At 38.7% G+C, this 12,799-nt stretch overlaps 1 protein-coding gene across 1 annotated transcript in view; it reads right to left on the reverse strand.

Moving 5' to 3' along the window:
• LOC113525375 (receptor tyrosine-protein kinase erbB-4) overlaps window positions 1–12,799 on the reverse strand; it is a 366,993-nt gene that overhangs the window by 57,241 nt on the left and 296,953 nt on the right. Inside the window, 3 exon segments of the mRNA XM_026911874.3 lie at window positions 2,619–2,804; window positions 6,528–6,626; window positions 9,118–9,240. Of these exon segments, the coding sequence (XP_026767675.2) occupies window positions 2,619–2,804; window positions 6,528–6,626; window positions 9,118–9,240 (408 nt within the window).

The raw sequence follows: 12,799 nt of genomic DNA on the forward strand, positions 1-12,799 counted from the left end.
TACAGATAGCTGCAATTCCATTTTTACTAGAAGAGGTTCACACTGCACATATCTACACTGAAACTTCGACTAGTAAAAATTCAATTCCACAATTCAGTTTTGACTAGATCTACAACTGTATTTTAGAGATTACACTGAAATTACACATATCCTGCATGTGAATTTTTATTAGTAAAAAATGGATTTCATATATCTGTAATTACATTTTTACTAGTCAAAAACAGTACATATCCAGTATATATACTCAAGAGCTTATGGCTGAGCATGTGGGAGTGTGTGTGCTCAAAGGAACAGTATTGATCTGAGGTCAGGAACCCTGAAGTTCACACCGATGATGGTCAGTGTGTTGAAATAATACAGCGGATACACAACTCGTCTTTGGGGAATCTTTAGGAGATGTAAGGATACACTCCTGAATCGATATTTCATGTACACATTATGGCAGCAGAGTTGAAAATAAGACATTGGAGGAAAACAATGTGTATTTGAAAACGCTACATTACACGATTAACCCTTGCGAGTCTAAGAAGCTCAGTACACCATACACTTTTTTGTGTTTTAATCACAGAAACAAATGACTGAAGATTAACGAGCGTAAAATTGTGAGTTCAGATCCAAGGAATGCCAAACAGTGTGTCTCTAAATGTCGGGGTTCAAGCAATAATTAAAAGCAAACAGTGTCCTTCCTGTTCCAAATGGAAGTAATAAGCCAAGATCATGTTTCTCCTTCAGGTTTCTACTTAAGCAACAAGGCTAATGTAGCTAACAATTAGCTACCAGTTTAGCATCATGCAAACTGCAATATAAAAAAACATAATTTGACTCAGTATCACGAGGAACCTTGGTTTAAAAATTAAATAGTCTGTGAACTACATTCACTAGCCACTTTAATAGGAACAGTCAAGAGCCTCAGTTAATGTTCATATCAAACACCAGAATGAGGAAAAATCTCAGTGACTCTGACACACAATATTCTCAAAAGTTTACACAGAATGGTGCAAAAAATATCCAGTGAGTCACAGGTTTGTGGGGGAGACGGGTCAGAAGAGAATGGCCTGGACTTGTTCAAGCTGACAGGAAGAATACGGTAACTCAAACAACCACTCTTTACAACCGTGCTGAGCAGAAAAGCATCTCAGAACAACGACACGTCAAAACTTGAGGAGGATGAGCTACAACAGCAAAAGACCATACCTGGTTCCACTCCTATCAGTAAAGAACAGGAATCTGAGGCTATACTGGCCATAGACTCACCTAAACTGGAGAGTTTGGAGAACAAGATTGGAAAAAGACCAGAGGCCTCATTTATCAAGTTATCATTTACGCACATACCATGTGTACACACGTTTCTATGCATTGAAAGGGATTTATCAAGTTTTGCTTATGTGTGAGGATATGCATATATTTCCGCACACTCCTGACTATGTGTATGCAAGAACCCCTAGTGGTAGAAAAGTGTAATAGCAGGTAAACTGACTAGGCGGAGCTTCTATATCACGCACTATCTATCATATCAGCATAGTTAAGAGAGTAATTAATGATTTCAGTGCTCACAGGATGCAGACAGATGACACAGACGGAATATGAGGTAAAATCATATAAAAACACATTTAAAATGGATTGGGATTATGAAGATTTGGCTCAGACAGCCTTGTGGAGGAAGGAAAGTGGTTTAAGCACCACTGGAAGCACTATGCTGCGGGTGAGGAGTGGATCATCAATAGATTTCTTTTGTCCAGTGCAGTTTTAGTTGTGCTTTTAGCTACGAGTGCAATTCCAAGAGAAATTGGAGACGGCATTGGCATTTCCCAACCAACTACGAGTTGAATAATGATACGTCTTACCTTCTTTCATATCGTACACACTGTAATACATTACATTTCCAAAACCGGCAGTGGAAATGAGCAAAAATGACAAATTTTCATGCCATTGCAGAGTTTCTAAATGTAATTGGGGAAATAAAATGCACACACACACCCATACATACTTGTTATATATATATATATATATATATATATATATATATATATATATATATAGAGAGAGAGAGAGAGAGAGAGAGTATTTATTTATTAATTTATTTAGTAGACAAACTACTTGTAAAAGTACCAAATAAACCATTTTTATTTTGCGCTATTCATGCAACAGAATCTTTACTTTATTGTCTTCTTAGACCTTTCGGCATACTCCATGCCGCGAGCAGGCTACCGTGCTTTTTAAAGGGAAGTTGTTTACCATATATGGCAATTTGAGGGCGTTTCTTTATGCAAATGAGTGTGGCCGTGCACGAGCACATCAATTTAGAGCGAGTGGGATTTATCAACGGCCACTGTGTACAGCTGTGCGTACAGATGTGTGATAAATACCGGTTTTCTTGTACATACGGGTGGCTCTTACACACAAATTTAGTACTTATTTTATGCATAATTTGATAAATGAGACCCTTTGGAGATGTTTTTTTCTTTCCAATCTTAAATATGGCCTGAATTCTTCTAGTCATCGTTGCAAAGTTAAAAGCCTTGTAATAAAGGAAGTGGGAATTGCTGTGCTGCTAGTTGTCAGTTTATTAGATTGTGACAGTTTTTTTTTTTTTTTTCTAAGAGAAACTGGACTCTTACCTTGGCGATCTGCACACACCAGTTGAGCAGCAGCTGGGAGCCGATGTTGTCTTTGTGCTCGTGTACGTAGTCAAGCAGGCAGCCGTGGGGCATTAACTGGGTCACCAGCTGGATGGTGGGACTCAAACACACTCCGAGCAGACGTACCAGGTGAGGATGCTCCATACTGGCCATGATCAGTGCCTCCTGGAGGAAAAAAAACAGATTTCTGATTTTCTGAGTTCACATTCACACTGTTTCCATTCACATGGTATTGAATTACATTGCACTGTTCATCTGAGGCACTGAATAAACCGCTTCAGTTTGTTCTGATGAAGTGAAATAGCCCAGTACATTTACATGGAAATGATAGGAGTCAATATAAAGATGTTGTTCTGAAGATAATACAGCATAATACACTATAATATTGCTTCATGTCTGCAAAAAAAAAAAAAAAAAAATCACATTTTCACATTCACACTGCATGAGACGGAAGGAATCACAAGATGGACGGATATGTACGTTCAGGTGGAATTGAATTCATTCTGTTTCCTTCATGAATCTTTCATTCAAAACAGTGTGAATTAAACCACTGGTGCTTTTAAAGTAGAATAGCTGCACACATCTGGGAGAAAATAATCTCAATGACATTATCGTTATTCCAGTTTATGTTTCTCATAAGTAAAATTATTTAATATCTCAAGCAAAACAACTGAAACTAACAAAGATTAAAAAAAAAATAATAAATGAAAAGATAAAAGAAATTATTTTTGTTGTTTTTGCTGTTGCTGTTTCATCTTTGTCACACTTCATAATTCTAGGAAAGCAACATAAACTAACAAAAGCAGCAACAACAAAAAGAAAATATGAAGATATGTCCCTGAATTATGAATTCTGATATTATGTATTCAAAAAAAGAAAGAAGCAGAAAAGAAAAACTGTACGTGTCTGGAATGAAGTAATTAGGGACCAAGCACCGAAAGTGTGTAGCCAGCTATTGTAACCATTAGTCTTCTCTTCTTCTTCTTCTTCTTCTTCTTCTGCTCTTGAAGTCTATCACAGCCCATGGAATCGTACATAGGAAAGTTATGAAATTTGGCACAAAGACAGGGGATAGTCTGAAATGTCACCATAGCAACTTCGGAGTCTCTGTATCAAACCCTGTAGCGCCACCAACAGCTCAAATTTGCACTCATGTTTATGCTAATAACTTTTGAAAAATAAGGGCTAGAAGCAAAACTCCAAGTCGAATGCATACCATGGTTTCAATCTCCGCCCGACTAGATTTTCTGCCATCTTGAATTTTCTGAAAAACCTCCCTTTTCAAACTCGTCCTAGACGGTTCACTGGATCTTCACCAAATTTGACTCAGATCATCGTTGACATCGATCATGCTGGCAAAAAGTTATCAAAAGCTTTTTATAGAAAAGGATGTGAGGCAATATCTCTGTAATGCTTTAGCATGTTCAGAACAAACTTGGTGTATCTCATAGCCATAATGACTTGAGCATACCTGCACAGTTTTGGAACAGTGCCACCTAGTGGTCATGAGATATGACAAAAGCATATTTTTGCTTGTAACTTCTGAACGGTTTGTCCTAAACTCATGAAATCGGTCTCTTTAGATTCTGTGGGGCATGCTGAGTCAAATGATATGACATTGATAAATGATATGACATATGATTTTCCTGGTTTGGCCATTTTGAGTGTCAGTCATTTTGAATTTAGTTGTAAAATGCTGTATTTTATGGACGATTTGGCGTGTCATTATCAAATTTGATATGTGTCATTGGCACCAAGGCACCTTTTGGTCAAAAATTATAACAAAATTTTTAAAAAATGTTAACAGCTTTTGATTACTTATACCTATTGTCATGAGACTGAACTTGATAGTTTCCTTGGGTCATGCCGAGAACAATGATACCCATTATGCCATGGTCACCAAACTTGCTTTCTGCTATTTTGAATGTTTGAAAGACCGTTCATATGATTTTCACCAACATGGAATCAGATCATCTTCAGACCATGCAGACAAAAAGTTATGGAATTCAAGTTTATTAGTCAAACCATTCTCGAATAACACGCAAAAAATTTCGATAATGAGCATGCCGAAATGGAAGCGAGGCTATATCTCTGTAATGCTTTAGCGTATTCAGACCAAACTTAGTATATGTCATAGCCTTCATGACGTGAGGGTTCATGCACTGTTTCGTAACAGCGCCATCTAATGCTCGGGAGATAAAAAGCAAGTTTATAACATTATACATAATTCTGTTGATGGATTTTAAACCACTGGCCTAAAAACACCCTCACAATGGTATATTCAATCAACTTCTTTGACGTTTATGTGCTTGGCCAGACAGCGCCATATCAATTTGGTAACGGCACATCCATTGGTCAAAAGTTACATGAAATTATGATTCACCTCAAGTATTTTTCCTTATGGTTTCTAAATTATTTTGCATAAAATCATCACTGCTGTCACTACAATCACATTACTACAATAATCATTACTGTTTTAATTCAAATTGTCTTTGGCACATATGCCCCGAAGGTACCTGAGAAATCTGCGGCAAGCGTCACAGCAAATTTTGCCTCTGTTGTGCTTGGCCCCGTAATTGCTTCTTGTAGCTATATTTTCAGTTACATTCTTATTTTAGTTTAGTTTAATTTTTCTTTCTCGCATGCAAAGTAAACACTAAAAAACTAAAAAAAATTAAATCTGAAGATATGTGTCTGATATTTAATATGATGTATTCAAATAATAATCCTGACTGATCCCACACACACACAGACACAGATACACACACACAAACAGGAAGAAAGCCCATTATCTGTACACTGTACAGAATCACACACTTGACAGTGGTGTAATGAATATTCAAAGTGCTGTAATTCCTGAGTAGCTGAAGGTGTGTGTGTGTGTGTGTGTGTGTGTTGGTCTCTTCACAGTGAACCTGAGCGTGCAACTGCTTTTTGATTGCAGTTTAAATAGAGGAGCTCTGAGAGCTCTCCATTTCACACACAGACACACAGAATAACTGAGACAGAGACAGAGAAGAGACAGACAGATACAAACAGAGAGAGAGACACCAAGAGAAAGACAGAGACAGAAAGAAAAGAAGAGGTAACAAAGAAACAAAAAAGAGACAGAGAGAGAACGACAGATAGACAGAGAGAGACACACACACAAATACACAGACAGAGAGAAAGGAAATAGGGAGCAAAAGGAATTTTAAAAAAATGAGAACAAATACTGAACACTAAGAGAAAGAAAGAAAGAGGGATAAAGAGATTTTTGAGACACAGAATGTGTGAAGGATAGACAAAGAGATTTAGAGACCAGAAGAGAAGGAGTAAAGGAACGAGACAGAGAGAGAGAGAGAGTGAGAGAGAGAGAGAGATGCAAAGGGAAGGAAGAACGGGAGAATTATGTAACATTAAAAAAAGGTAAATATTTCATGTCACGTAATGTAAGGTTAATTGGTGAAATAACTGTCAGTTGATGTATGAAGAGCGCTCTGAATAATCTGGAGTCACTTTGTTTCTCTGGCTGGATGTCAAAAAGCATTCTAGTGGACATACAATGTACTCTGTAGGCTGTACAGCACCATGTTGTACCCTAGGGAGTGAGCATATACAGTGAAGCCATTTGGGATTCAGCCTAAGTGTGTGTTTGATGGGAACGCTGGCTGAGTACAAAACAACGAATCTAAATATCACTAACATGAAAGCATTACATCCAATAAACAAATGAAAATGAATTAAAACATTAAAGTTTATGATACACACACACACACACGCTGAAAATGGGTCTCCTGGCAGCGTTTCACAGAGTTGCGTCATGTTGAAAACTTTGAATGCTCATTTAGGGATTTACACTTTCGGGAGTTAAAAGCTGGCTGAACGAGCGAAAAAAAAGTCACTCACATCCATGAATTCCACATTTGCTTTGGGTCCTGTCGCCTCGTTCAGGATCTTAATTGCCACCGGGATCTTCACCGTCTCTCCCTCAGGCACCCAGATCCCCTGAGGAGAACGACACATCTGAGATTAGATCAGACAGTTCACACATGATCGTGAAACATACAACACTAAAATATCATCTTAGAACCAGAACAATTTGATTTCCATTAATATTGTGTTTTTGTGTTTCAGCTCCAGCCTTGTTCCTGTCTCCGGTTCCTCTTTGGGGGATCACAGATTGTCACATGCCTTAGTCCCGCCCCCATTGCTCAGATTGAAGCTTCTAGATTTCCAAATCACAACTACATAACTGCACAGATCGTTGCTTTTTCTTTCGCCGCCTGTTGTGTGTTGTTTGTGTGTTTGCATTGATTACTGCAATATCACTGTGTTTGACCTTCAGCATGTTCTTGGTGCTTTGCCCAACCCAGTCTCACAGGACAAAAAAAACATTCACGTGAAACTTATTAGTACTTTCTACAGTACTGTGCAAAAGTCTTAGGCACCCTATTCTTTTTAGTACAAACTTTGTTATAGATTTTTTATTTTATGACTTCTACATTATTGATTCAGTACAAAAACATTTTAGATTCCAAACATTAGTTTTCCAGCACAAAATGAAATGTTACAGAAAAATGTTTGTATGTCAGTAAAGAAAGCAGCAGATTCCATAAGAGACACTTTTCAGACCAAAAAAAACATAATGAAGGCTGCTGGGTTTCGCTGCAGAAATAAGAAGCGAGTCGACAGTCAAAGTCTCCAGAAGAACTGTGGCTGCTTCTGCAAGATGCTCAGTAACACTTCCAGCTCATTTCCTTATAAAACTGCACACACTGCACCTGAGACTACTATTTTTTTTTAAAGCGAAGGATCATCACACCAAATATTGACTTTGTTTCATTTATTACTGTTTACTGCTCTTTAAAGTATTTTTTTAAATGTAGAAACATTTAATTTCATTATTTTTGAAGGCATCTTTGCTCTACAGCATTTCTTTGCATGTGCCTAAGACTTTTGCACAGTACTGTATATATATTAAATATCAACGTTCTGGAGCTAGCATACATTGCACAGCAAACACAAACTCTGCAAACACAATCAGGCTTGCAAATGACGTGATAAAATGGAATGTGGGTAATTTCCAGATGCAAAGTAGTAGAAGTAGTATTGGTTAAAACTACACACTGATGCAGAATGTAGCATACAGAGCATCTGATTGAAAGTTTGATACACTGATATACACTGTGTGCTTGTAAAGAACGTTGATATTAAACATACAGAAGGTGCTGTAAAGAAGTTTTGTTTGGACAGGGTAATTAGTGTGTTAAGGCTCTATTTATGCTGCATTCATGTTGTAACTCGTAATTCCAATCTTCCGACTCATCCAGAATTCTTACTCAGGAACTCTTAAGTTATATGTTATACTATATATATATATATATACAAGTACTAGCTTTAGATCAACATTCAGATATATTCGCTTGTTAAATCTATAACACTGAGTGTACAGTTCACTGTTTTGAGGAGGAAGATACACAACACTCATCACAGTTAGCTGGCTAGCTTGTATCCAAAAAAAGATGAACATGCCAAACTTTGCAATTGAAAACTGAAAAAAAAAAAAAAAAAAACAGGTAATTGTTTTTTCTAATCTTCAGCTGTCCAGTTTCTATGATTCCGTGCCCATGATAGCCTCAGATTCCTGTTCTTGGTTGACAGGAGTGGACCCCAATGTGATCTTCTGCTGTTGTAGCCCATCCACCTCAAGGTTCAATGTTTTGTGCATGCTGAGATGCTTTTCTGTTCATCACGGTTGTAAAGAGTGATTATTTGAGTTACTATATCCTATCAGCAGCTTGAACCAATCTATCCATTTTCCTCTGACCTTTCTTAACAACAAGGCGTTTCCACCCACAGAACTGTCGCTCACAGGATGTTTCTTTTGTTTTTCGCACCATTCTGTGTAAACTTTAGAGACTGTTGTGTGTGAAATTCCCAGGAGATCAGCAGTTTCTGAAATACTCAAACCAGCCCTTCTGGCACCAACAACCAAGCTACGGTTAAAGTCACAGAGATCAGACTTTTTCCCCATTCTGATGTTTGATGCAAACCTTAACTGAAGCTCTTGACGTGCATCTTCATGATTTTATGCATTGTGCTGCTGCCACATGATTGGCTGATTACATAAAGGCATAAATGTGCATGTGTAAAGGTGTTCTTAATATGGTGGATGTTTACTGTATATCAATAATATTATTTTATAGTATTTGCTGATTATTGAATATTATCAATCCAAAAATGATGATGCCTTTAGAAAAATAAATGCTAGTGTTTTTTTTTATAATAAGAGTACAGGGGTATTAAAAATGAGAGGTGTATAGTACTGGAACTAACTGTAGCTAACAGTTTTCAACCACGGGTTCAAGTCACATATTTTACCAAAGGCTCTCAATTACCTTTCAAAGCTGTATTCTCATTGTGGTTCTCTCAGATTGTCTGTTAGGTAAATAGCATGTGAGAATATTAAACTATCATATGAGTCAATAATAATTACCTTGTAGACAGTGCCAAAGGCTCCTGCACCAAGAATCTTCACCCTCTTCAGCTCCGTCTCCTTCAGAATCCGGAGCTGGGCCTGATTGGGTGCTGCACCACTCGGGGTCAGAGGCTCCACCAGCTGAAACACAACCACCAGAGAAAATCAAATGTGGTTTTACCATGTTCTCACCTCCGTTACCTAAACCCACACCCGCTATCTGGATGTCGTCCATTTCTGAAAACTGTCATCACTGCACTAATGCTTCTGTGAAACCAGATGACAGTCAGTGACATTGTGAATCAGAAGACGAAGCACTATCTAGAAAGAAAAAAAAAAGTCAAATTAACCGTGGGGTGCAGAGATTACACATTCAAGTAATTAATTAGGTCTTTCTTCACCATGGTGCGATGAGAATTAAAATGGGAAGAATGACAAAAGCCTGAGGGGATCAGAGAGGAGCTGAAATATGAGAATGAGGCAGAGATAAGGGTGGAGCAGAATGAGAAGTTTCAGGAACAGCGTCAAAGACAGAGTGGGGGGAAAAAAAAGGAGATAAAGATAAACCTGATAATATTGCAGCAAGTGGCAGAGAGCACGAGAGAGAGAGAGACAGAGAGAAAAGAAGAGAGAAGAGATGGGAATGGAAATAGCCACGGAATTTATTGTTCGCAAGAATATCAGAGAGAGGAGTCAAGAGAGTTAAAAAGGACAGAGAAGAAAAGAAAATGACAGCGATAATATGTTTCTCAGTCCGCACCGCATCCCTGGACTCATCACGGACATCTGATTAAAGCATAATAGCAGTTCTTCAATTAAATAAAGTTCAGAACCAAGAGTCTTAATGGAAAAAAGGTGAAGAAGGAGAAGAGGAAAAATAAAGGAGGCGCACATACAGCTACAAGGAGCTGTCCACTAAAGCTGGTGCTGAAATAGTCGAACATGAGAGAAGCTTGATGTGTTTATTAACACCTTTTCGATAATCATAATCAGTAACAAAATACAGCGCAGTAATAAAATGAAACACATGAAGCCAACCAACTGTATCTTTTTGAAATGCTGCTCATGGCATCATCGGCATTCGGACTCATGATCTCCTGGCGATAGTGCAAAAGTTTTTGTGTTTCTCCACTCGGGAGCCAGCAGATCCTCTGTTTGTGGCATTTAACAATCAATCTGTCAAACATATACACACACAATTGTACAGAATGGCTTTGTATGCTGTAGTTTTATCATTTCCCTTCACTGGAACTAAGAGGCCCAAACCTGTTCCAGCATGACGATGCCCCTGTGCACAAAGCGAGCTCCATGAAGACATGATGTGTGAAGGTTGGAGTGGAAGAACTCGAGTGTCCTGCACAGAGCCCTGATCTCAACCCCACTGAACACCTTTGGGATGAACTGGAACACGACTGAACCCCAGACCTCCTCACCCAACATCAGCGCCTGACCTCACTAATGCTCTTGTAGCTGAATGAACACAAATCCCCACAGCTACGCTCCAACATCTAGTGGAAAGCCTTCCCAGAAGAGTGGAGGCTGTTAGGATGTTCACCAAGCACATGTGACAGTCAGATGTCTACAAACTACAAACTACCATCTACGGCAGTGGAAATGAGCAAAAATGACAAATTTTCTTGCCATCGCAGAGTTTTTAAATGTAATTGGGAAACTAAAATGCAAACACATACTCATACATACTCATTATATATGTACATGTGTATATATATATATCTACATCTTATCTATATATATATATATATATATATATATATATATATGATATATATATCAACGGCCACTGCGTACAGCTGTGCGTACAGATGTGTGATAAATATCGGAAGAAGAAGAAGAAGAAGAAGAAGAAGAAGAAGAAATGTTGTAGTTAATTGTCTCACTGTTTTATTGCTTTCATTTTGTTATGATTTTATTTTACTGGTGATACAGCTATAAAATCTGAAATGCTCTCCATTTTCTAAATCTATCCCAATTCTAGAAATCCTGAAGCGTAGCCAAGCTTTAAAAAAAAAACAACGTCTCCTCTTAACACTCAGTATTGCAATAATCTTTCTAGATCCTCAGTAAATTCTGATCATTAGCATATGATTGGATTTATGGTGTACGTGTTGATTTCATGCTGCAGCTTGCTCTCATTGCCGATTTTATTTTGTTTTATTTTTCGCATAAAGAGCAGTGAATGGATTCACCCAGCTTGAGGCAACACAGCTGCAAGAGCAATGTGGGGTCAAAGCCCACAGGTGCCACATACACACACACACACACACACACACACACACACACACACACACACACACAAAACTGACTCATGACCCATCCTCCTACGTACACACACTTCTCCAAGTGCATGCTATTAGACTGGAATTAAAGAGATAGGGAAAAGAAGTGTAAACAAGTGCACACACACACACACACACACACACACACACACATCAGTACAGATCAAACACTGTGATGTTGTTGTGTTAGTGGAGAGTAGTGAGTAGAGATCATATAGTCAAGAAGGATCTGAGGCCAAAAGCAGCAGTTGGGCAGCATAGGTCATTATACCACACCACTGCGTTAACGTTAACATCTTCTGCACACTGGATCTCTCTCTCTCTCTCTCTCTCTCTCTCTCTCTCTCTCCTCTCCCTCTCCCTCTCCCTGCGCGTGTGTGTGTGTGTTCTCCAGCAGTATGAGATGAAGTGTGTCACAGCACTGCCCTGTCTGGCTGTCTTTCTTTCTTTCTTTCTGAAAATACTCTCATTCTCTACTGAGTCTTTCCTTCTTTCCTTTCATTTCTTTGCTTCCTTCCTTCCGTCCTTCCTTTCGACAATACACAGCTAAAGGAGACTTGCTCTTTATTTTGACTTTCTCAGTCTCATTCTTTGTTGGGTTCTGACATAATCCCTTTCATCCTTCATTCATTCTTTCTTTCCTTCCTTCCTCTCCTCCACCCTTCCTACTTTCTTTCTCTCTTCCTTCCTTCCTCTTTTCTTTCTTTCTCCCCCCTACCTCCCTCTCTTCCTGCCTTCATTCCTCTTTTCTTTCTTTCTTTCTTTCCATCCTTTCTCCCTCCCTTCTTTTCACCCTTCCTTCCTTCCTTCCTCCCTCACTCCCCCCTTCCTCCTGCGTTCCTTCTTTCTTTCTTTCCATCCTTTCTCCTTCCCTTCTTTCCACCCTTCCCTCCTTCCTTCCTTCTTTCTTACAATCATGCCTTCCTTCCTCCCTCCTTCCTTTCCCCTCCCTCTTCCTTCCTTCCTTCCTTCCCATTGTGATAGGAATGTTGTTCATTGTTTCTAATGCACTTCCACCGAGCTTCTGGAAACTTCTAAGGCGCTAAAGAACTCTGGTGATCCTGAACAATAACTCCACCGTTCCTGATGGAGCTTTTTTTTGCAGGTCCCTTGTTTATAAGCGCTTTCACTGCTGTTCTGCGTAAATCGTATTGTATACAGTGAGCAGTTGAAGGTTCAGAACCCAACAGCAGCTCCTTGGTAGAGCTGGGATTTGATCTCACAACCTTCTGAACAGCAGCTCAAAACCCTAATCACTGAGCCACCACTGTTTTGTTATATTAGCAAGACTCATTTCACTGGTCTTCAGTGATTCTTCTTTATACACAGCAGCACTGCAAATAGCTTTTCCTAGTGTCCGCTATGTTTAAATAAAGGTTTAACTGAAATGATAATGTCCTAGC

Source organism: Pangasianodon hypophthalmus, chromosome 5 (genome assembly GCF_027358585.1).
Source record: "Pangasianodon hypophthalmus isolate fPanHyp1 chromosome 5, fPanHyp1.pri, whole genome shotgun sequence".
In the NCBI taxonomy this organism is placed as follows: domain Eukaryota; kingdom Metazoa; phylum Chordata; class Actinopteri; order Siluriformes; family Pangasiidae; genus Pangasianodon; species Pangasianodon hypophthalmus.